General features: G+C 49.7%; 6 protein-coding genes and 1 pseudogene across 7 annotated transcripts, besides 1 other annotated feature; 5 read left to right on the top strand and 2 right to left on the bottom strand.

Moving 5' to 3' along the window:
• Window positions 1-2688: 2688 nt before the first annotated feature.
• On the top strand, window positions 2689-5003 carry NCS54_01421600 (Hypothetical protein; the record flags this gene model as incomplete). The annotated part of the gene is made up of 3 exons (XM_053159374.1): window positions 2689-2915; window positions 2969-3055; window positions 3110-5003. 3 exons carry the CDS (start codon window positions 2689-2691, stop codon window positions 5001-5003), a joined length of 2208 nt encoding a protein of 735 aa, XP_053015349.1.
• Window positions 5004-5909: 906 nt separating this feature from the next.
• On the top strand, window positions 5910-7795 carry NCS54_01421500 (annotated as a pseudogene). The gene is made up of 10 exons: window positions 5910-6031; window positions 6191-6377; window positions 6432-6577; window positions 6630-6671; window positions 6722-6788; window positions 6838-6865; window positions 6912-6921; window positions 6992-7081; window positions 7161-7503; window positions 7556-7795.
• Window positions 5910-7795: a sequence feature.
• A 673-nt stretch (window positions 7796-8468) lies between these two features.
• On the top strand, window positions 8469-9423 carry NCS54_01421400 (Serine protease; the record flags this gene model as incomplete). The annotated part of the gene is made up of 2 exons (XM_053159373.1): window positions 8469-9077; window positions 9148-9423. 2 exons carry the CDS (start codon window positions 8469-8471, stop codon window positions 9421-9423), a joined length of 885 nt encoding a protein of 294 aa, XP_053015348.1.
• A 132-nt stretch (window positions 9424-9555) lies between these two features.
• NCS54_01421300 (Hypothetical protein) lies at window positions 9556-10913 on the bottom strand (the record flags this gene model as incomplete). The annotated part of the gene is made up of 4 exons (XM_053159372.1): window positions 9556-10048; window positions 10107-10560; window positions 10612-10648; window positions 10704-10913. The coding sequence occupies 4 exons, from the start codon at window positions 10911-10913 to the stop codon at window positions 9556-9558; spliced, it is 1194 nt and encodes a 397-aa protein (XP_053015347.1).
• A 1268-nt stretch (window positions 10914-12181) lies between these two features.
• NCS54_01421200 (Hypothetical protein) lies at window positions 12182-13916 on the top strand (the record flags this gene model as incomplete). Its single annotated transcript, XM_053159371.1, has 3 exons — window positions 12182-12455; window positions 12507-13671; window positions 13730-13916. The coding sequence occupies 3 exons, from the start codon at window positions 12182-12184 to the stop codon at window positions 13914-13916; spliced, it is 1626 nt and encodes a 541-aa protein (XP_053015346.1).
• A 1998-nt stretch (window positions 13917-15914) lies between these two features.
• Window positions 15915-17008, top strand: NCS54_01421100 (Arabinan endo-1,5-alpha-L-arabinosidase; the record flags this gene model as incomplete). Its single annotated transcript, XM_053159370.1, has 3 exons — window positions 15915-16184; window positions 16243-16839; window positions 16904-17008. 3 exons carry the CDS (start codon window positions 15915-15917, stop codon window positions 17006-17008), a joined length of 972 nt encoding a protein of 323 aa, XP_053015345.1.
• A 389-nt stretch (window positions 17009-17397) lies between these two features.
• NCS54_01421000 (MFS domain-containing protein) lies at window positions 17398-19202 on the bottom strand (the record flags this gene model as incomplete). The annotated part of the gene is made up of 4 exons (XM_053159369.1): window positions 17398-17509; window positions 17561-17813; window positions 17869-18899; window positions 18958-19202. The coding sequence occupies 4 exons, from the start codon at window positions 19200-19202 to the stop codon at window positions 17398-17400; spliced, it is 1641 nt and encodes a 546-aa protein (XP_053015344.1).
• Window positions 19203-19979: the final 777 nt, after the last annotated feature.

Here is a 19979-nt window from a genome sequence, read left to right as displayed (position 1 = left end):
CATACTATCTCACGCAGGAGTCTTCGCAACCGCAAAAAAGGCGGCACTAACGCTCATAATACTTAAATTCTAGCTCAAAAGTTAAATCCGCACCAAGAGAAGAATCTAGTTAGTTAGATTTTAAACGAAGAAGCTACTGGCCGCGGCCAAAGCAAGGCAAATATACGCAAGTTTACAGACCTCATACTCAAGCACGATAGACAAGACGAATACGTTAGCCATAACTGGGTTAACCGCTTTATTGCGCGCCATAAAGACATCAAAATAAAGCCATCACGACCTATAGACGCCATACAAGCGAATAAGACTACAAAGGAGCAATTATAGCGCTTTTTTTAACTCCTAGAGCACCAAATCGACAATAAGGATATCAACTAGACCACATTACATAATATCAACAAACATAGAGTTACTAAAGGGAAGACTAAGGCCAGAAGAGTCATAGGGACTTCCTTTACATCCTTCGCAACCATCTCAGCGAGCGATTCTCGTACCTGGGTCTCGATAATCAAGTATATTTCAGCTTATAGCACCAATACGACGCCGGTGGTGATTTTCACCGGTCAGAACCTTCAGGGCCAGTAGTTTGACCCTCCGTGGCCAGATTAGAAATACAACTGCACACCTACAGGCTGGTCAAATAGCCTAATCTTCAGGAAATAGTTTATCGAGGTATTTCTACCAGAAACAGAGCCTACTCCCGGGAAATAGCGACTCCTTATTCTCAACAGCCACAGCTCTTATATAACAGTAGAGATAATATTCTTAGCTTAGTTAAATAAAGTATAGCTTCTCTACTTGCCGCTATACTCATCTTATACCACATAACCTCTCAATGTTAATATCTTTGCGGTTCTTAAGCGATTTTTTTACTAAGAGACTAAGAAATATGCCACCTTCGCAGCTAAGTCTCCCATTCAAAAACGACGCTTCATACACTCTTATAAGATAGCTCGAAAGAAAGCCCTAAACGAGAGGAACATCCAACACTTATTCCAGGGCTTAGGAATTTATCCTATCGACATTAAGAAGCCAATAAAGCAAGCTATTAATACTAAGCGCCCTCCCCCGCCAGATTTAATACCATTAACACCAAAAAAGCAAAAATCACTATCTCACGATAATCTCTATATACCAAAGAACAAAAGGGATATTAAAAGACAGCTAGATCAGGCCCAGAATAGCGATAGCGGTATTAAACGTAAAGCCCGATATCTAATCAACCAGAACACTAAGCAAATCACTCATTTAAATAATATTATCACTAGCTAGAGGCAAAGAATTAACTTCCTAGAGGATAAACTAGAGTCATAGAAGCCTACCAGTAAGAAGGCCGTTGATTATGACCCTAATGAGAGGTTTACGTACATCGAGGAAATTACATACGCTTATTATAAGGCGGCAAAAGCACCTATAAAATACCGCGACTATGAGGCGCCTAAATTATAAGAGAATTCTATTAAAGCAATAGAGAGGAAAGAGTAAGGTCTATATAGTATATTCTAGGTTTAACTGAATTAATTGCATTATTTTTCGTTAAGAAATAGCTAATTTACGTAATATGTGAATTTTGGTGTTGAGGCAATTTCCACTGGCCAAAGGGGGGTGGTGGCCAAAGGTGGGGTCTCTACGTTAATGAAAGCGTCGAGTGCCACCGGCTAAATACAGAATTCTTCTCTTAGTGTTCGAGTAAACGTACCTACCTACCTACCTACCTACCTACCTATGTGATACATGTTGCTCCTCATATATTTTGACTCTAGGAGTGGGTGGTACATTTCCCCGCCTGCCGATATCCTTCAACCTCAGCTTGTTCCATTGTGAGCCAACCACTAGCTGGTAAGGCTGTCAGGAGGTGCCTGATGCCAAGGCCCAATTCTAGACGTTGTCCCTATTTAACCAGAGGCATCGGGGTCTCTACGAGACCGACAACGCCGAAAATTAAGTTCTCGGCTCATTCGTTCTAATTATCAGATCCATTGATCCTCTACTCGAAACGGCTTGGCGCGAGGTGTGGGTATTAAAGTTAACCCTGGCAATCTCGTGTCAAACTTGCTACTGGAACTTAAGATCTTAGCCTAAGTTGCTTCTTCTACTCCATTTAGCCACCAGCTGTGACGGTGAATTTCTTGAATGATTGGTGGCAAGTTGCTTGACGGACTGCCGAGATCGACTTGGGATTGCGGGAGCTTCGGACCATGTTGAAAGGAAAATGTCCCGAAATTGACACTGATGTAACCTTGTCGAGTCTGGTGACGATGATGGGATCACTATTCGCCTCAGGGCCAAGAGTATAAACTCATGAGACCCAGAGGCGACTGCTTGAAGGGGTAGCCGGAGGATATGCCCGTGGCTCGACAAGGTATTTCATCCCGTATGTGCTGCATCAGGAGATCTATCCATTTGTCAAGATTTAATTAGGTGGGAAGATTGGCCCTGTAATTTCGTCCGAACCCACGATCAAATCACGGAGCTTGGCCAGCTTTGGGTCTCAGCCCGAGCCTAATCCCCCAAGTCAGTGCCTACTATCCGAAACATGGCCACAAGGGTAGGAGTCTATGCTAATTGATCACGGAGGTGGTGTCATGAACTTGTTTTATATATATCCTCTCTCCACGGCGTTGTTCTCCCATAGTTGTGTCCATCAAACCATCTGTTCTGCATCTATCGGCTCTTCAGCCTTCAACCATGAAGGTCCTCTCCCTCATACTCGGTTCCGCGAGTGTTGTATTGGCAGCACTCGACTGGAAGAATGTTCGCATCGGCGGTGGCGGGGGCTTCGTTCCTGGCATTGAGTTCCATCCAAAGGCCAAGGGCGTCGCCTATGCGCGGACCGACATTGGCGGCCTCTACCGGCTCAACTCGGATGATTCTTGGACACCTGTGACGGATACTACCGCCACCAACTCTAAGTGGTATGGGTGGACTCACGTTCTTGTTTAGAGAGTCAATATTAACACTCGTATAGGAACCGCTGGGGTATTGATGCCTTGGCCCTCGATCCCTCAGACCCCAACAAGGTCTACACAGCCGTTGGCATGTATACCAATGACTGGTAAGTGACAAATAAAATGTGGCATAGTACACCTAGTTAATGTAAAGTGAATAGGGACCCAAACAATGGTGCCATTGGACGGAGTTCCGACAAGGGTGCGACCTGGAGCTTTACCGACCTCCCTTTCAAGGTTGGTGGTAACATGCCAGGCCGAGGAATGGGCGAGCGTCTCGCAGTAGACCCCAAGAACTCCAAAATCATCTATTTCGGCGCCCGTAGCGGCAAGGGTCTCTGGAAGAGTACCGACGGTGGTGTCAGCTTCAGCAAGGTTACGTCTTTCACCAACGTCGGAACCTTTGCCCCGGATCCCAACGATTCGTCTGGATATAACAACGACTTGCAAGGTCTCACCTTTGTCACCTTTGACTCGACTTCATCCACTCTTAATGGTGCAACTTCGAGGATCTTTGTCGGTACTGCCGATAACAAGACCGCGTCCGTTTATGTGTCGACCAATGCAGGCCAGACTTGGAGTGCTGTCCCCAACCAACCCGGGAAGTACTTCCCACACAAGGCTAAGCTTCAGCCTGAGGAGAAGGCTCTGTACCTCTCTTATAGCGATGGCACTGGCCCTTATGATGGCGGTTCTGGTGCCGTCTACCGGTACGACATCTCGGCTGGAACCTGGAAGGACATCACTCCACCTGGCGATATCTACTTTGGCTTCGGTGGCCTGGATGTTGACCTTCAAAAGCCTGGAACCCTGATTGTTGCGTCACTCAACTCGTGGTATCCCGATGCCCAGATCTTCCGATCTACCGACTCGGGCAAGACTTGGTCGAAGCTGTGGGCCTATGGTTCGAGTGGCAGCTTGGAGTACAACTATGAAATTTCTACGCCAAAGGCTCCATGGATCTACAAGAACTTTATCTCGATCGACACGAAGCGCTTGGGGTGGATGATTGAGGCTCTGGCCATCGACCCCTTTGACAGCAACCACTGGCTTTACGGAACAGGCTTGACCGTCTACGGTGGACATGACCTCACAAAGTGGGATTCTAACCAGAAAATTAGCATCCAGTCACTGGCTGATGGCATTGAGGAGTTTGCGGTGCTGGAACTCAAGTCTGCCCCTGGAGGTAGCGAGCTCTTGGTGGGTGTTGGCGACGACAGTGGCTTCACGTTTGCGACCAAGACTTCTCTCAGCACAGCTCCTCAGTCGGCTTGGGATAACCCCATGTTCACTGGAGCAGTGGGCGTTGACTACGCCGGCAACAAGGTTGAAAACGTGGTCCGAGTGGGCAACACTCAAGGCACACGGCAGGTTGCTATTTCCAACAACGGAGGTGCCTCCTGGAACGTCCACAACGGAGCCTCGACCTCCCAGTCTGGTGGCTCCATCGCTTATTCTGCGGATGCAGATGTAATTATCTGGTCTTCTGGCAACCAGGGCGTCCTCCGATCTCAAAATCAGGGTACCTTTACTTCTGTCTCTAGCGTGCCATCAGGAGCTGTCATCGCTAGCGATAAGCGCAACAACAAGTACTTCTACGCTGCCTCCGGTTCTACCCTCTATGTCTCCAGCAACCAGGGGTCAAGCTTTAGCCAGGGCGGCTCGCTCAGCTCTGTTCAGTCAATCCGTGACATTGCTGTGCATCCTACCAAGGCTGGAGACGTTTGGGTGTCCACGGACGCTGGAATCTTCCACAGCACCGACTTTGGAAGCTCCTTTAGCAAGGTCTCATCTTCTTTGTCGAACACGTATCAGGTCGCCCTCGGCCGTGGCTCGGGTAGCACCTGGAATGTGTATGCGTTCGGCACTGCCTCTGCTGGGGCTAAGCTGTACGGCAGTGCTGACCAGGGCAAGACTTGGAGTGATATTCAGGGCTCTATTACGTTTGGAGCTATTGACTCTTGCAGGCTGGAGGGCAGCGGCAACAATGCAGGTCAAGTTTACGTTGGAACCAACGGTCGTGGGGTTTTCTGGGCCCAGGGGTCTGTGGCGTGATTGAAAGACTGTGTTGATGAGGATTTGGTAGGGGAGCTGCTTCTATGTACATTACTTTCGTAGGAATCTCAAGTAATTTCTCTCGAACGATGTTCTTTCAACTCTAGTATCCTTCCAGTTGCGGAGAAGGTTCTGCAGCTCTTAATTTCATAAAGGTTTCGCTTATTAGCATTTCTACACACCTGCGTTTATAGGTGGTTCTTGAAACGATGCTCGTAGTGTCCTTCTGCCCATAAGAGGCGGGTTTATACAACTGATACACGTGGTGCACCGTAGTTCTTGCGATGCTGCATCCAATCATTAGTGCTCCTAGTGGGAAATATGCATTTCACTGTTATCCATATAGTCGTGGACCGTGGGACGTTAACTAAAGACAACAGAACTCTCGCCAAACAAGTAAATTGCCGACTGTGGCATCCTGCTTATATCTGAGATTTAGTTTAACGCATAAATGGCTACCTTTTGTAGGCACTCGGCTGACCCTCTGTTACCTTTGTTCTCCTTAGCAAGTGTGGAAGCTATCATTCTATATTCTTCGACGATGCTATAGGCCTTGGCTTCTCTACTCCTAGAATTGTGTTTTCACGCCGTTACGTCCTGGGAACCGCGTCCTGATTCTCTCTGGCTATGAGAGGTGAAGCGTATGCGGTATGAACAACGAACCTATCCCTCGTAGCAAGTCTTGGTGGTTGTTATTCTCGAAGATTTCTCTCGATAGTCACATTCAAGAACCAATTAAGTAGAACTCGCTTTGCGTCATCACCGCATGATCCCCTTGTCAATCTATCAAAGTCCACGTCTCACTGACTATTCTTGACACATACAACAGCGGGGGATTGAGGACACTGACTGGCTAGTGATCCAACCTCGGCATTCGTACAACTGGCATGTTACTCGCCTGCAGAGCTCAACTTTGCAAATAATTCCTCACTATGCATAACGGGCTCAACACGCGAGAACAAACCCCGCTTCGCTTTGGACATCAGGCGGTTCCCCAACCGAGTTGTTGTCGAATGGTATGATGGCAAGTAAGGCCTCCTACCAACTGAAACTGAGAAATGATGAGAGTAAGGGTCTGTGCGATATCATTCGTTCAAGGTTGCATGAGCATACATACTGCCCACTTTTGTCTTCTGCAGTTGAGCAAATTGGAGCATCCTTGAGGTTAACAGGTGAGCATTAAAGAGGCGCTTCGGTACGTCGCTGCTGTCTTCTCTTCTTCGCTCTGTTTCTTACGGTCTATCATATCATAGAAATACGTTGAAGTTACGCATCATGGCAAGCGAACGAGACTCCGCTAGTCCCACGACAGACGCCCCAACCGCTCCGACTCAACCACTGCATCCAGTGCAACACTGGGAGCAACTTGCTGAGGTATTTTCACCTATCAACTAAATAGGGGCTTCACTAAGTCTCGGATGGCTATAGGAACCTGAAGAGGGCGGTGCCGATGCAGACTCGGCCCTTGGGTCCAACCCCCCGGAGTCGACAGAATCACTGACCTCAAGCATCCTTCAATACCGTACTATTAATGGCAGGACATTCCACTCGGAGAGAGGGAACGCAAGATATTGGTACATGATCTGAGAGCGGAGTCCCACGACAACTTCTAACCGGGATTATGAGGGCATCCAATGACGAAAAGCAGAACGAGTCGATGGACATTGTGTGAGTTCACGTCCATATTTGTCCCAGAGACGTGTGTGTTGACCAAACAGCCACCACTTCCTGTCCCTTGTGTTTGACGGCAAACTCTATCTGGCTCCCTTGGAGAAGGATATTCAGGTGCGCCGACGATGACCTGAGACAACCTTCTAGCTAATATCAGTGGTAGAAAGTCGTGGATATTGGAACTGGGACAGGTTAGGTAACCCTAGAGCGGGTGATGCATATACATATGATTAATAGGGCCGAACGTGTAGGCATCTGGGCAATGTACCAGAACATTACTTCTCGCTGCACCGAACCCTTGAATGACCCGAGAACAGCGACTTTGCCGACGAGTTCCCTAACACGGAGGTTATTGGAACAGACATCTCGCCTATCCAACCTTCTTGGATTCCACCCAACCTAAAATTGTACGTGACTGCAGCCTTTGCATTCTACAATGGTTTCCTCACTGTTATATCGGCAAAACAACTAACCATACGTCTGCAGCGAGATCGATGACTGCAGTCAGGAGTGGGCATTCGAGCCAAACTCCGTGGATTTTGTACACATGCGTTTCCTCTACGGAAGCATTAAAGACTGGTCGTTCCTGATCAACCAGGCATACAAAGCCTGTAAGCCAGGCGGCTGGACTGAAAGCCTAGAAGCCTCGGCGATGATGCAGAGTGATGACGGTACTGTAACAGAAGACAGTGCCATGCACGAATGGGGAAAATTCTTCATTGAGGGCGGAAAGAAGATGGGCCAGACGTTCACAATTCTAGAGGACGACGTGCAACGGAAGTGCATGGAGGAATCTGGCTTTATTAATATCCACATCGACAACCGAAAGGTAAGTGTACCCCTATCAACAACAGTAAGAATGCTAATAGAGGCTTGGATAGGTGCCCATTAGCGGGTGGCCGAAGGACCCAAAGAACAAGGAAATCGGCCAGTTTGTACATGCTGCCCTTGAGCAGGACCTTGATGGTTATATCTTGTACATGGCAAGCCAACTTCTTGGCTGGACGATGGACGATGTCCGCATGTACTGTGCACAGCTTCGACGAGAGCTCCGGAACAACAAAAAGTACCATCCGTTTTACTGGGTGAGAAAGGTCCATGGTCAGAAGCCAGAAGCTTAGAGAAGGTATTTTGATGCATCTCTGTCCATGTCAACTTTATTTAACTAGAATTCCGGTGTAGGAGTGATCAGATATGGAATAATACATCCCATTTCTAATCTGGCATGGGTAATAACTGTATCTACACAGGTATGAATAAATGCTCCTATGATTTGGGATCTGCCAAAACCCGCCGTCCACTTCCCTGAAACGCAGAAGGGTCGCGGTAGAGGATATCCAGGAGACTAGGATAGCGTGCAGATACAGTGACCTTGAGCCCTGCTATATATGCAAAGTAAGCCCAGCTGGCTTACCTGAAATAAGATTTAGGTAGATCACAAGGCTGTTTGCTATGATTAGAATACATAGGGTGGTATCAGTGAGATGCCGTCACTGCGCGCTAATCACACGGAGCTTTCACGGTCCAAGCAGAGCTCATGAAACGCCTCACAGGGCAAGAGCTGTTCCTTCGACTGAAGATCTCTGGAGAAATATCTTCCAAAGGATTGTTAGTGCTGATGATACGCTTTTTAGGGCATGTTGCAATAAGGATGAAACTCGGATCCTTCTGGGGGCTGTGTCATCCTTAGTCTCTTATATAAGTTCAAAGGGCTCTCAGAAGGCTCCTATCTACAATAAGATACGAACAGCACTCTAATAGCATTCGAAAGTCAGTTGTACAGGAGCCCTGAAAATGGCTCCTATCACATCTTTCATCGCGGCGGCCATCCTTGCCTTCGGGGGAACTAGCTTGGCCATTCCCACCAACAATCCCATCCAACGCCGCTCAGGGGGTCTATCCATGACCAATCATGCAGGAAACTCGGAATCCCCGGTTCCTAAGGTCAAGACCTTGTCTAGAGAAGACCTCAAACCTTTTGGCGGCCAAAGTCCCAAGCCGTCCAACATTACCGATCCTCTCAAGATTCGAGCCATCATTGGGCCCGATGATCGTGTTCTATGGGGCTCTCAACAATACCCCTACAGCGCCATAGGCAGAATCTCTGGATCTGACGGTGGGAGCTGTAGTGCTGCCCTGGTCGGCCCTAGGCATGTTGCTACGGCCAAGCATTGTGTTCCACCTGAGGGCGTCACCACGCGCTTTCAACCCATGTATTTTGATGGTGAGAGAGCCGGGGGCTCCGATTCTGTTGAAATAATTGATATAGACCAAGGTGGTGGGCCTTGCTTCCAGATGGAGGATTGGGCCATCTTCATCCTAGCTGATCGCTTGGGTGACTCGTTTGGGTACCTTGGAGCCACAACCATCGATTGTGATGCTCAAAAGAAGAAACCAATCTTTGTGAGAGCCCCCAAACATTTCTTTCCACTGGCAAATTGCTTGGTCAAGGCTCATTTCTAACATGTACTAGCTCCATGTGGGATACCCAGGCGACAAGGGGTCGTCAAAGCCTTATCGCCAAGAGGGTATCTCGGTGGTTCGATGTGCTGATTGTGCCCCGGGCGGCCCCCTAGAGACAGATGCAGACGGAATTCCGGGTCAGTCAGGAGGCCCGCTCTGGCTTGAGCATGACGGGACCCCTTATTTGTACGGCGTTCTAAGCGGAGTTGGCGAGGAGGGCACTGGCTTCGCATCTGGGCAAAATCTGGTCAATGCTATTAGCAAGGCGAGGGCCGACTACCCATGAGAGAAGTTATCCTTGTTCTTTCTTCCATTCGGTTGAAAAAAAAAAAGTAACATCTTAAACATGACCTGGATATTCTTCGTTCAGTTACCTCTCCTCCCATAACGAGTGTAAGAAACAAGAACCGTAACTGCTCTACCCGACAATGGTCTCCTGTGTAACTATAATCTGCCCGTGGCTAGGACTCTCCGCTCTAGACCGCCTGTCGCTGCTATTATCAGACAGTGTGGTTTGAGCTTTTATTGTAGTCCGTTGCGCGCCGCCTTTCCCTTGCATGTCTCTTAGCTCCCAGGCCAAGTGCTCCTCGCTATCCGTCATCTGCCTGAATCCCTTGTGATGGCTTATTCGGCTTGCATCGTGGTAGCCAGCGGATGCGTGATGGCGAGATGCAGAGGGCCCGCCTGTAGGATTGCTACCGGTATTCCTGCCGGTGCTACGAACAGAGACGCCGAGCCAGTGGAGAATGGTTCGATCGAAGACGGGTCGGAGGATCGGGGAGCTTGCCACCATGAGGGCAACTCCTGCTTGTAGGATGGAGGAAACGGATGCAACGGCGAAGGACTTGGTGACATTGTCGAAGTCGATGTTTAGGGCATATTTAAGGCGGACACAGGAGAAGACAATTGTGCTGCAATAGATCGTATCAGCTTGATAGGAGGAAAAAGATGTGATCAGTCATAACTTACACGATTCCGGCGCCAAAAACGAGAAAGAGTCCGATCTTGTGTGGTCTCGCGATATGTAGTCCAGACAGTAGCCTCATGGGGAGAGCAACGATCATCACCTCGGAAATGATGTCAATGACTGCCACCGCTGAGTATGCAACAGTCTGGTTTCCACAGCTCGTAGGAGTGGCAGCCCCCCAAGTTGCCCCTACAGGCAAGCAAATGAAGAAGCCGAGGAGAATCGTGTAAAGAGCCCAGCAAGTAATGACCACAATGGTCGCCCAGCTAGCAATACGAAGGGTGACGGACGTGGAGGCGGCGAAGACACGTTGGATCATAGCAACCAGACTGATCTTGATGAAGCAAAGCGTTGCGGCGTACATGGTCTGGTTGGCGATTGAAATTCGAGTATAGTGGTACATGTGATGTTCGGACAGACGGCCAATATCGTTTCCCGCTCCTCCTACACAGATGGCTGTGATCTATTAGCTTTTCTCCCCGGAAGATACTCCAGAGACGGCCATACCAAGCACGTAGGTGATGCACAAGCCATTGAACAAGGCCTAGGCAAGTGCCTGTTAGATTGTGAGGACAATCATCCATAGTTGACAGACTTACGAAGCCAATAAAGTAGAGGTGATCTTCAGCATAATACGCCGACTTTCTCATGTTCCTCGAGATGATCCGCATGCCCGTCCAAGCGGTTGCAAGAACCCACATGGCTCCCACAGCCGCGAGAAGCCCCTTTCCTTCGGGTGACAAAGGAGGGAACTTTTCTTTGAAGGGCGGCCCTGATACCGATCGCGCCAACATATTCAGGGCTGTCATGGTGACTGTTGGTTCAACGTTGTGGGATCAACGCTGTTGGCAATGAAGAAGATTCAGACTCGACTCAAAATACATGGCGATGCCATCCTCTTCGGACAGAATTACCACCCACATCTTTTCATCGGCCGCAAACTTGCAACTCCCTCTCCTCCCCCTTGAAGGAAGGATCGAGAGGATTCTTGCAAAAGAAATTTCCACTGCAACCCTATTCAGACCTGGGAACCAACAACCAACAGGTGGCAAACCGTCGGAATTTCCCTATGCAGACTCATGTCCCGGCCTTGGCGAACCACACTGTCAAGGTTCGTCACCAGGAACCTTTACCTTGGATCTTATAATCCCACCAGGTGGTTGGTAATCAGCAATACAGTTTTAGAGTTCTGCATGTCGCCAGAAAGAGTCGATGAGGGTGGGCTCGGCTATCCTCCTTTCATGGGACAACCCCTGATGCCTTCATACCTAGCGAGAACGGGGGTTAGCAAGGATGACAGATCACCGAACCAACACAGACCTTCGGCAGATCATCCCCCAGATGGGACGAATAGAGCCTTGGCAGGGGATCCGGGAGCAACACCCGGATCAGCTGATGCCCGCGGAGTCTGGGGAATCCCGAAGGAACGATAACATATGGCGATGGCGAAATCAGTAATTTAGACATCCCAGGGATTCTGCATGGATGAAACCGTCCCTTGCAGACGGTCGCCTCGATAAATCCGGTATTAAGGCCGGTTAGTACAAATTTTATGAATCCTTCTGCATCCGAAGTGCTCAGAGCGTGTCCTTGTTCCGACGGGGTACGCGTATACTAGGAGACATGGGCAATAATGCCTCAGCTGATTGCTCAAGACCTCATCCATGGATCGCTTCGTAGCGAGCAAGACGAAGGAAGCTGACGGGCCGGTCACCGTTTTTAGTTCCAGTTCTTCTCACCCTTGGCCACTTGCGAAGGAGACCTGGGAGCCGTTCAACCTGGAAGCCTCGAGTAGTGAACCCTGCATGGCATTTCCGGATCATGAATGTCTCGGAAATTGAGCCTTGGGCAGTGGAGATGACCGCGCCATGGTGCTCTCTCATGCTTGCAATCGGTTAAGCAGCCCGAGCGATCCGGCCTACATGCGATTTCGCGCAGCAATGCTACCGTTGCGAGAGTAGATATATCTTGGGTTTCCTCTTGCTGAACTCGAACGTGCAGATCTTTCACCATACCCTGATATCTCCCCACCTCGGTACCACCACTAGTCAACAGCCGGAACGAGCATCAGTCCACAATGCTCTGGGATTACATCGTCGTTGGTGCCGGCCTATGTGGCTCGGTCTTGGTCCATGAACTCCTCGAGAAGGATCCGGATCTCAAGATCCTAGTCATTGAGGCGGGCATCAACGCCAACGTTCGGCAGGATATCGTCTGGCCTAACTCAACCAACGGTCAAGGCGGCGACTTTGACTGGAGCTATGCGTCTGTCCCCCAGACGCATCTTAACGGTCGATCTATCCCTTCCAACGCGGGCAAGGGCTTGGGTGGTGGCACACTTATCAACGGAGGTGAGTTTCGCAAAGTTTTAAACTAGCCAATCTGCTCACTGGTTTTCGTAGCTGCCTGGGTTCGTGGGCACTCCGTTGACTACGACCTCTGGGCCAAAGCTGTCGGTGATGAGAGGTGGAGTTACGAGGGTCTCCTGCCCTACATGAAGCAGACTGAGTCCTTTTTCACCCAGGACACGGAGAAGAGTCAGCATGGCTTTGAGGGTAACATGAAAGTTCAATCCATCAGCTCCCTAAACCGCACCTTTCCCATGCGTAAGCCCCTTATCGAGTCGTGGGAAGAGCTCGGTATTAGCCCCGCCCCGGATTTTGACCACAACCGCGGCAATCCCATGGGTATCGGCGAGATGCAAGAGAACCGCAACCACGGCCGCCGCCAGCAGAGCTCCCTAGTGTTCCCAATCGACAAGGCGACTGTATTGACCGAGACGCTGGTTCAGAAGGTCATCACTCAAAAGTCTCCTAAGGGCCAGGTGGTGGCTCAGGGCGTACAGCTCGCCAACGGTACCCAGATCCGCGGCAAGGAGGTTATTCTCTCTGCTGGCGCTTACCGTACGCCACAAATTCTTATGCTCTCTGGTCTCGGTCCCAAGGAGCAGCTACAAAAGCACGGTATCAAGGTTCAGTTGGATCTTCCCAAAGTTGGTCAGAACCTGCATGACCACGCCGTCTTTGTTACAGCATGGGGACTGAAGGACCCTTCCAAGGGGTGGGCTATTGAGTCTGGAAACCCTCTTTTCAAGCAACCGCAGTACGGTCTCGGCCTGTACCTCGACTTTGTAACCACTGTCGACGTGCCCAAGGATGGTTTGGCCAAGGCAATCGAGAAGGATACGGGCAAGAAGCCCAATCCGAAGACGCATCCCCTTCTTAACCAGGAGCGTGCCATGGCTACCCATACCATTCAGTACGCTGGTGCATCTCAAGATGGCTCCGCTGTGATAAGCATGACAGTACTGGTCATCGATCAGTCTCGTGGCCAAATTAGTCTTTCATCCTCCAAGATCAAACACGCACCCCTTATCAATGCCAACTTTATGGGCACTGAAGTTGATCGCTATGCCATGAGGGAAGCTGTGAAGCATGATATCGAACTGCTCACAAGCAACAAGACCATTGTTGGCCGAGAAATCATCAGCGGAGAACTTGGCGACAAGCCCCTAACTACAGCTTCAACTGATGAGGAAATCGATGCTCGTATCCGGGCTGGACTAACGTAAGTTGTGATATCAAAGGCCTTTATTGTTTTGGAGACATTTGTAACATTAAATCAGTGGCATCTTCCACCCCATGGGCACCGCCGCCATGGGCCGTGTCGTTGATAAGGACTTGAAGGTCTTGGGCGTTCAGAACCTGCGTGTCGTTGACGCATCTATTATCCCTCAGTCTATCTCTGGAAATATCCAGGTTGTTCTCTACGCAACAGCCCTGCAGGCAGCTGAGATTATTGGCAAAAAATAGAAACAGTAGAGCATTAGAATACCTAGTAATGAAATAATTCATTTATTCATACAGAAGACCAGGACTCTTGATACGTTTCCTTTATTCATTCTTCTCAATTTATATACATGTACAAATATACAATTAGCATAACCTTTATAGCACCTAATAAGAATAAGAGCAGTATAGTTTTACTCTCTTTAAATATACTACTTTTATTATTTATTACATCTTTCTACTTGCTCGATCCATCATCCCTGGTACTTCGATGCACTAAGCAGCTTTTGCAAACCCTGTAGTTACAGGGGACAGAATTCCGTCCAAGCCGCCGAGATCGGGCGGCATGGCTGACAAAGCCGCGAACCCGCTTCTGCCGCTCGGCTAGTTGCGGCTATATTCTTGTCATGGGCAATCATCGGATTGGATCAATAAATTCATAGCGTACGGAGTAGATACCGGCAACTCCCATATTCCAGTTGCCGAGATGGTATCCTTCCATAACGATGACCCCCAAGCGAGATACAAGCATCGAGGAACTTCTCGGAAAATACCGAGTGACTCTTTTTCTCCTGTCATTCTACAAATCAGTTAACCGCTCTACCACTGTACCGAATGATGTGAAGCCTACGGAGTAGAAGGAATGCTGCGAAAGGATTCCACATAGCTCACTTCCAATACGTAATAAACAATTCAAAGCAACAGAACTTAATTTAAGAAGGCACAGTATTAGACTACCAATCCTTGCGCAATTAGTGCACCGAGACATAGTCCTTAATGGCCGCATTCCAGCCGTCCATCGACTAGCATCATAAATCTCGGTATCAGAGCATTAAAGCAACTTCCTATCATGAGACACGAGTTTAATACCGAGTTCTATCGTATCACAATCCAGATTCCTTGCCAACCTCGTCGAGTAGACGGTTTACACGGTCAAGGTACCTAATTCTATGCCTTCCCTATGTCAAAGTTCATACAGAGCAATAATGAATTGTAGGTCTGTAGTTAATCTCTGGTACGCCATTTCCCGTCACCTGTGACATTGAAATTACAAACACGGTTCCTTCTGGCTCGGTCAAGCTATTGGGATGATAACCGTAATGAAGGTGTGGTGAGTTCACGGCCAGACTTACCAGTCTCTATCCTTCGTTGGGCAAAGGAGGACAGATGTCAACTACCTCACTCGTAGATGCACGATTGAGCGAGCTAGAATTCTCCGTTTACATTTCTCGAGCTCCGGGATATACGAAACTTTTCTTGGGTATGGGTCCAAAGTGCTTCCGAGAATGCCGGTAGACCCATGAAAAACTGGCCAACGTTAGGTCGGGTCCGGTTGTACAAAATGACCATGTTCACCAACTCCCTATATAATATTCAACATGCGAGTTTTAACTTTACATCCATTCTCCGGATTACATCGCCTTATCAAAACGAAAGAGCGCCCTCGTCTGGTCGGAGAAAGCCCCAAAGGACGGACCTCGGCGCTTATGTGCCGGACAAGTTGTTCAAGCTTCTATACTTCCAGACATCGATGGCTACTGATAGCACGTGTGAAATTGTTTTTCCGTAGAGGGAGCCCAGTCTACCGACGCGCTTGTAGGGGTCAAGTGGTAAAGATGGAACCGCATCTCCACAAATCGTGTGGATGGCGGCGAACTGGCCATTTATGGTTTCCGGACGATTCGCGGCCACTTGTTTCCTCCAATCGTATCGGACGGAGGTCTTTGCTCCATCACGTTAGACAGCCCTGCCCGTAGATTACAGGATCGTACAAGAGGAGTGCCGTTTTAGGTCATTCCCTAATAACCACACGACTTAACGGATTCTCCGTCGGTGCCGGTCTCATCGTGAGAGGCTGAAAGTGCCTGAGGACGTGCCGAGATCCGACCACTATCTGGCACTCGAAATGACTGGAGATATATGAGGGAACTGGTTCCCCCTAAGCCAGAAGCAATGAGATTGGGCCTCTACTAGGGTACCCCATAGTCCAATTCTAGCCTGGTTTGGTAGCTCGCTGTCAAAATGGTCAAGTTGTTCTCCTTCCTCTCTGGCCTGACTCTGTCAGCTGGCCTAGTCTCCGGCTATGCCAACCCCAAGGCTTGCTCGGGAGTGTGCAACGACTCACACGATCCCACCATCATTCGACGCTCCGATGGCACATATTTCCGCTTTTCCACCGGTGGACGCATTGCTGTTCACACCGCGCCGTCGATCGAGGGACCATGGACCTACAAGGGTGCCGCACTTCCTCAGGGCTCCAAGATCAACCTGCCTGGAAACCAAGACCTCTGGGTTTGTACTTACCCATCTGAAGGCTACACCTATGGAGCAGATGTCTGACCTCTAATAGGCCCCGGATGTTATACAGATCGGCAACGTTTACTATCTTTACTACACAGTTAGTGAGTTCGGAAAGCAGAACTCTGCTATCGGCCTAGCCCGATCATCGTCCATGGATGTGGGCACCTGGACCGACGTGGGAGCTACAGGCATTCGCTCTGATGGTACTAAGGCTTATAACGCCATCGATTCAAACCTCTTCAAGGATGGAAACACCTGGCGCATGTACTTTGGCAGCTTCTGGAAGGGCCTGTTCACCGTACCCATGAAGAGTACTCCCACCACCATCTCCAGCGGAGCGGGCTCGTCCAACGTCATCTATGAGCCTGTGACAACAGCCGTTGAGGCCCCCTACATGTTCAAGCATGGCAACTATTACTACATGTTCTTTTCAAAGGGCAAGTGCTGTGGCTTTGACAAGGACAGGCCTGCTGCTGGTCAGGAGTATAAGATCATGGTCTGCAGATCCAGCTCTGCCACCAGTGGTTTCGTTGACAAGAGTGGCAAGTCTTGCACCAAGGGAGGCGGTACTGTTGTGCTTGAGTCCCACGGTTGGGTCTACGGACCTGGAGGACAGGGCGTGTATAACGACCCTACTCATGGCACGGTAAGTGTTCTTTGACAATGCAAACTGCTCTACCAGCTGTTTTGTTGCTAACATGAATATACAGGTCCTCTACTATCACTATGTGGACACAAGGATTGGCTACGGCGATGGACAGAAGGTCTTTGGCTGGAACACAATCAACTGGTCCAGTGGATGGCCCACTGTCTAATCATACTTTTGGCCTTGCTTTACGAACCGCACAGTGAATTATCTCACCTGTTTCGTGATGGAAATTGACACAAGTAACAGTCAAGGTCATGACTGGTGCCTTACGATTCTTGGAACATGCTTTATCGAACGAATATTGTACATAGAACATCAAATCTGGATAAACGACAATTGAAAGGGAAAACTCGGTCGATTTGCCATTGCTGCTTTCCTCTCCCACCAAAACCTGTGATTATCTTGCGGCTGAGATACCATCTTCAAACAGCTGCAGACATCCCACCCACGATCCCCCAAGAGACACTGCAGGGAACAGCGGGACACGCACAGAAATTCCAGCATTCGGCTTTCCAAAAAGGGAGCCGTCACCGTGTAGCGAGGTGGGAAACCGAATTACTGGTCTTGTTCGTACTTGACCAGGCGCTGGGTTGCCGTCTCGGTCTTGTGGAATCGCCAGGGCTTGACCTTTCGTTCAAAGAGTTCGTCCAATTCGGCAGCCGATCGACTAGTAATTCTTGTTAGCTCTGAACTTTGTCAAAGTGTTCTAAAGACTTACCCAGCGACTTCAGGGATCAAGAACCACATTCCGATAACGAATGGAAGGCCAATGCCAGCGTAGAAGAAGCCAGTCTTGAAGCCCCAGTTCCACTTATTGGCATTCACCATGTACGGTGTAAGAACAGACATGATGAGTCCCCCGAGAGAGTTGGCAGAGGCAGCAAAGCCCGATGTGTAAGGACGAAGGCGCTGTGAAGAGATCTCGCCAACAAAGCCCCAGCCAGCAGCACCGTTGGCAGCAATACCAATGTCTGGCACACGGAATTAGCATCGTGACAAACGCAAAGAAAAATGAGCATGACTTACTCCAGAAGCATGTGAATAGGACAAAGATATATGTAGTAGCTCCAACTTGAGGGGCAACTCCAAGGATGCCGACAACAACACATGTCACCCACATCATGGTTGTCGCGATACAAGCCATCAGACGTCGGCCAAGCCAATCAACCAGGAAGACTGCGGCGACGACCGTGACAATCTGGAGAGACGTCGTGATGGCCTTAATGGAGAAAGGATCTGAAAGACCGGCCTGCTGGAAGAAGTAGGTACCGAAGGTGCCAAAGAGCGCAAGACCAGTAAACTGCTGTGTCATAATCGTCCACAGGGCAGTCAGGGTCCGACGGCCGTCAGTTCCGCGGAAGATGGAAGTCCAACTCTCCCTGCGCTGCTCTGCAGCAACAGTTTGCTCATGCTCGATGGCTAGTTCGAGGAGGTGATACTGGTGGTCCACATCATAATCCTCGACGCCGCGATGGAGCCAAGTAAGAACCTTCTTGGCTTGTTCCTCTCGCCCGACAGTAGCAAGCCAAGCCGGAGACTCTGGAAGGATGAGGTAGATAATGAGCATGAGGCCGATTTGACCCCATTGTGTGTAGATAGGGGTGAGCCAGTTGTAGGGGTGAAGCTTGCTCATGCGTTGAAGAGCGACGTGAGTGAGGAAGGATCCGAGAGTCCACCAGAAGCTATAACACATCAGGAGGCCACCTCGGATCCGAACAGGGGCGACTTCGCTGATGTATCCGAGCACAGTCGCCTGGAGACAGCCGACCCCGTATCCGGCCAGCATCTTTGCCACCAGCCACACTCCCCAGTTCCTGGCCAATGTCTCGGCCAGCACGCTTGTAAGGAGGACGAACCAGAGCCAGTACAGGCCAACCTTTCGGCCAAACCTGGCATTGATGAAAGACACTGTCGTCTGGCCAATGATTTGGCCAACGCTCATACAAGCACCCCAGGCGCTGATGATGGGAGCGTCGAGATACTGTTTACCCTCGGCGTCGACTTTGGTCGCGAATTCTCGAACGAAACCTTTGTTGGCTATGATACTAGCGCTCATGCTATAGGAAAGTTAGCGGCCGTACATCTACACCAAGAGCATTGTGTAGAGTTACTTACGCGACTTGGTATCCGTCAGTAGCAGCACTGAAGGCGGCCAAGAAACAGATCAGGCTGACGAGCTTGAACTTCTTGACGGTTTGCCAGTTGGTCAGCGTCTCGTAGCCGGAGGTGACCTGGCCCTTGGCGACGGCATCTTCAACGATTTCACTAGGCTTGATGGGAGCTTCGACTTGATCGTCGTGCTCGATAGTGGTGTTGGTGGCCTTTTCGGCCGAGGGCTTGGGCTCCGAGTTGTTGGCCATGGTGGAGATGGGGATGGTAGCCTGAGTTGGTGAACAGAGGTTCCGAGAATGCAGGCTCTTTGCCTCTTTTTGTAGTTGACGTCTAGAGCCTCTCCGAACAGTAGTATAGGCCTCGCTAGCCCAATTCTGGATGGGCTGACTCTGGCCTGGGGTGTCGATCCGGGGATGCGACCCACGGGGTATGGTGGTTGCAAACTGTTAGCGCTTGAGCGGCTGGTGGGGTTCGGGTGCTTCCCCATGCGACGATGGGACGTCCAGACCAGTCCATCGGGTTCATTTTGATGATATGCCAAGCCGTCGCAGTGATTCTGTTGGTATGTAGGGATAGCTGAAGACATTAGTCTCGGTCCATGATATCCCGAGGTCAAAAGCTCCATCAAGTTATGACCAGACGGACATCTTTCCGAACAAACTTGAGAAGGAAAACTCGCGAGAAAAGAGTGCGAGTAGATGCCCATTCGCGAAGAGGGGTCGTGTGATCAGCACCACTGTTGGTTGCTTGACTAGACCCCGGCAATTGACCAAAACGCTGCCCTGACGAGCAGGAATAGGGTAAGTATCAGAAAAATTCGACATGTCTTTGCAACTTGGTCGTGAAGGACAAACGACATTGAGGTAGCTGCATTGAATCCCTTGGTTGACGGGGCACTGAGGCTTCCAGCTTGTAGGCTACCCGTCAGCCATCTGAAGGATCGGCCCCTCTGTTCCTCTCTACATTGTCCTCCCACTGAGCCCACATGATTAGAGCCTGGTGCTCCTCTGCGATTGACTCATGGT

The sequence above is a fragment of the Fusarium falciforme genome, chromosome 12 (genome assembly GCF_026873545.1).
Source record: "Fusarium falciforme chromosome 12, complete sequence".
Classification (NCBI taxonomy): Eukaryota; Fungi; Ascomycota; class Sordariomycetes; order Hypocreales; family Nectriaceae; genus Fusarium; species Fusarium falciforme.
This window is presented reverse-complemented; position numbering and strand designations above follow the sequence as displayed.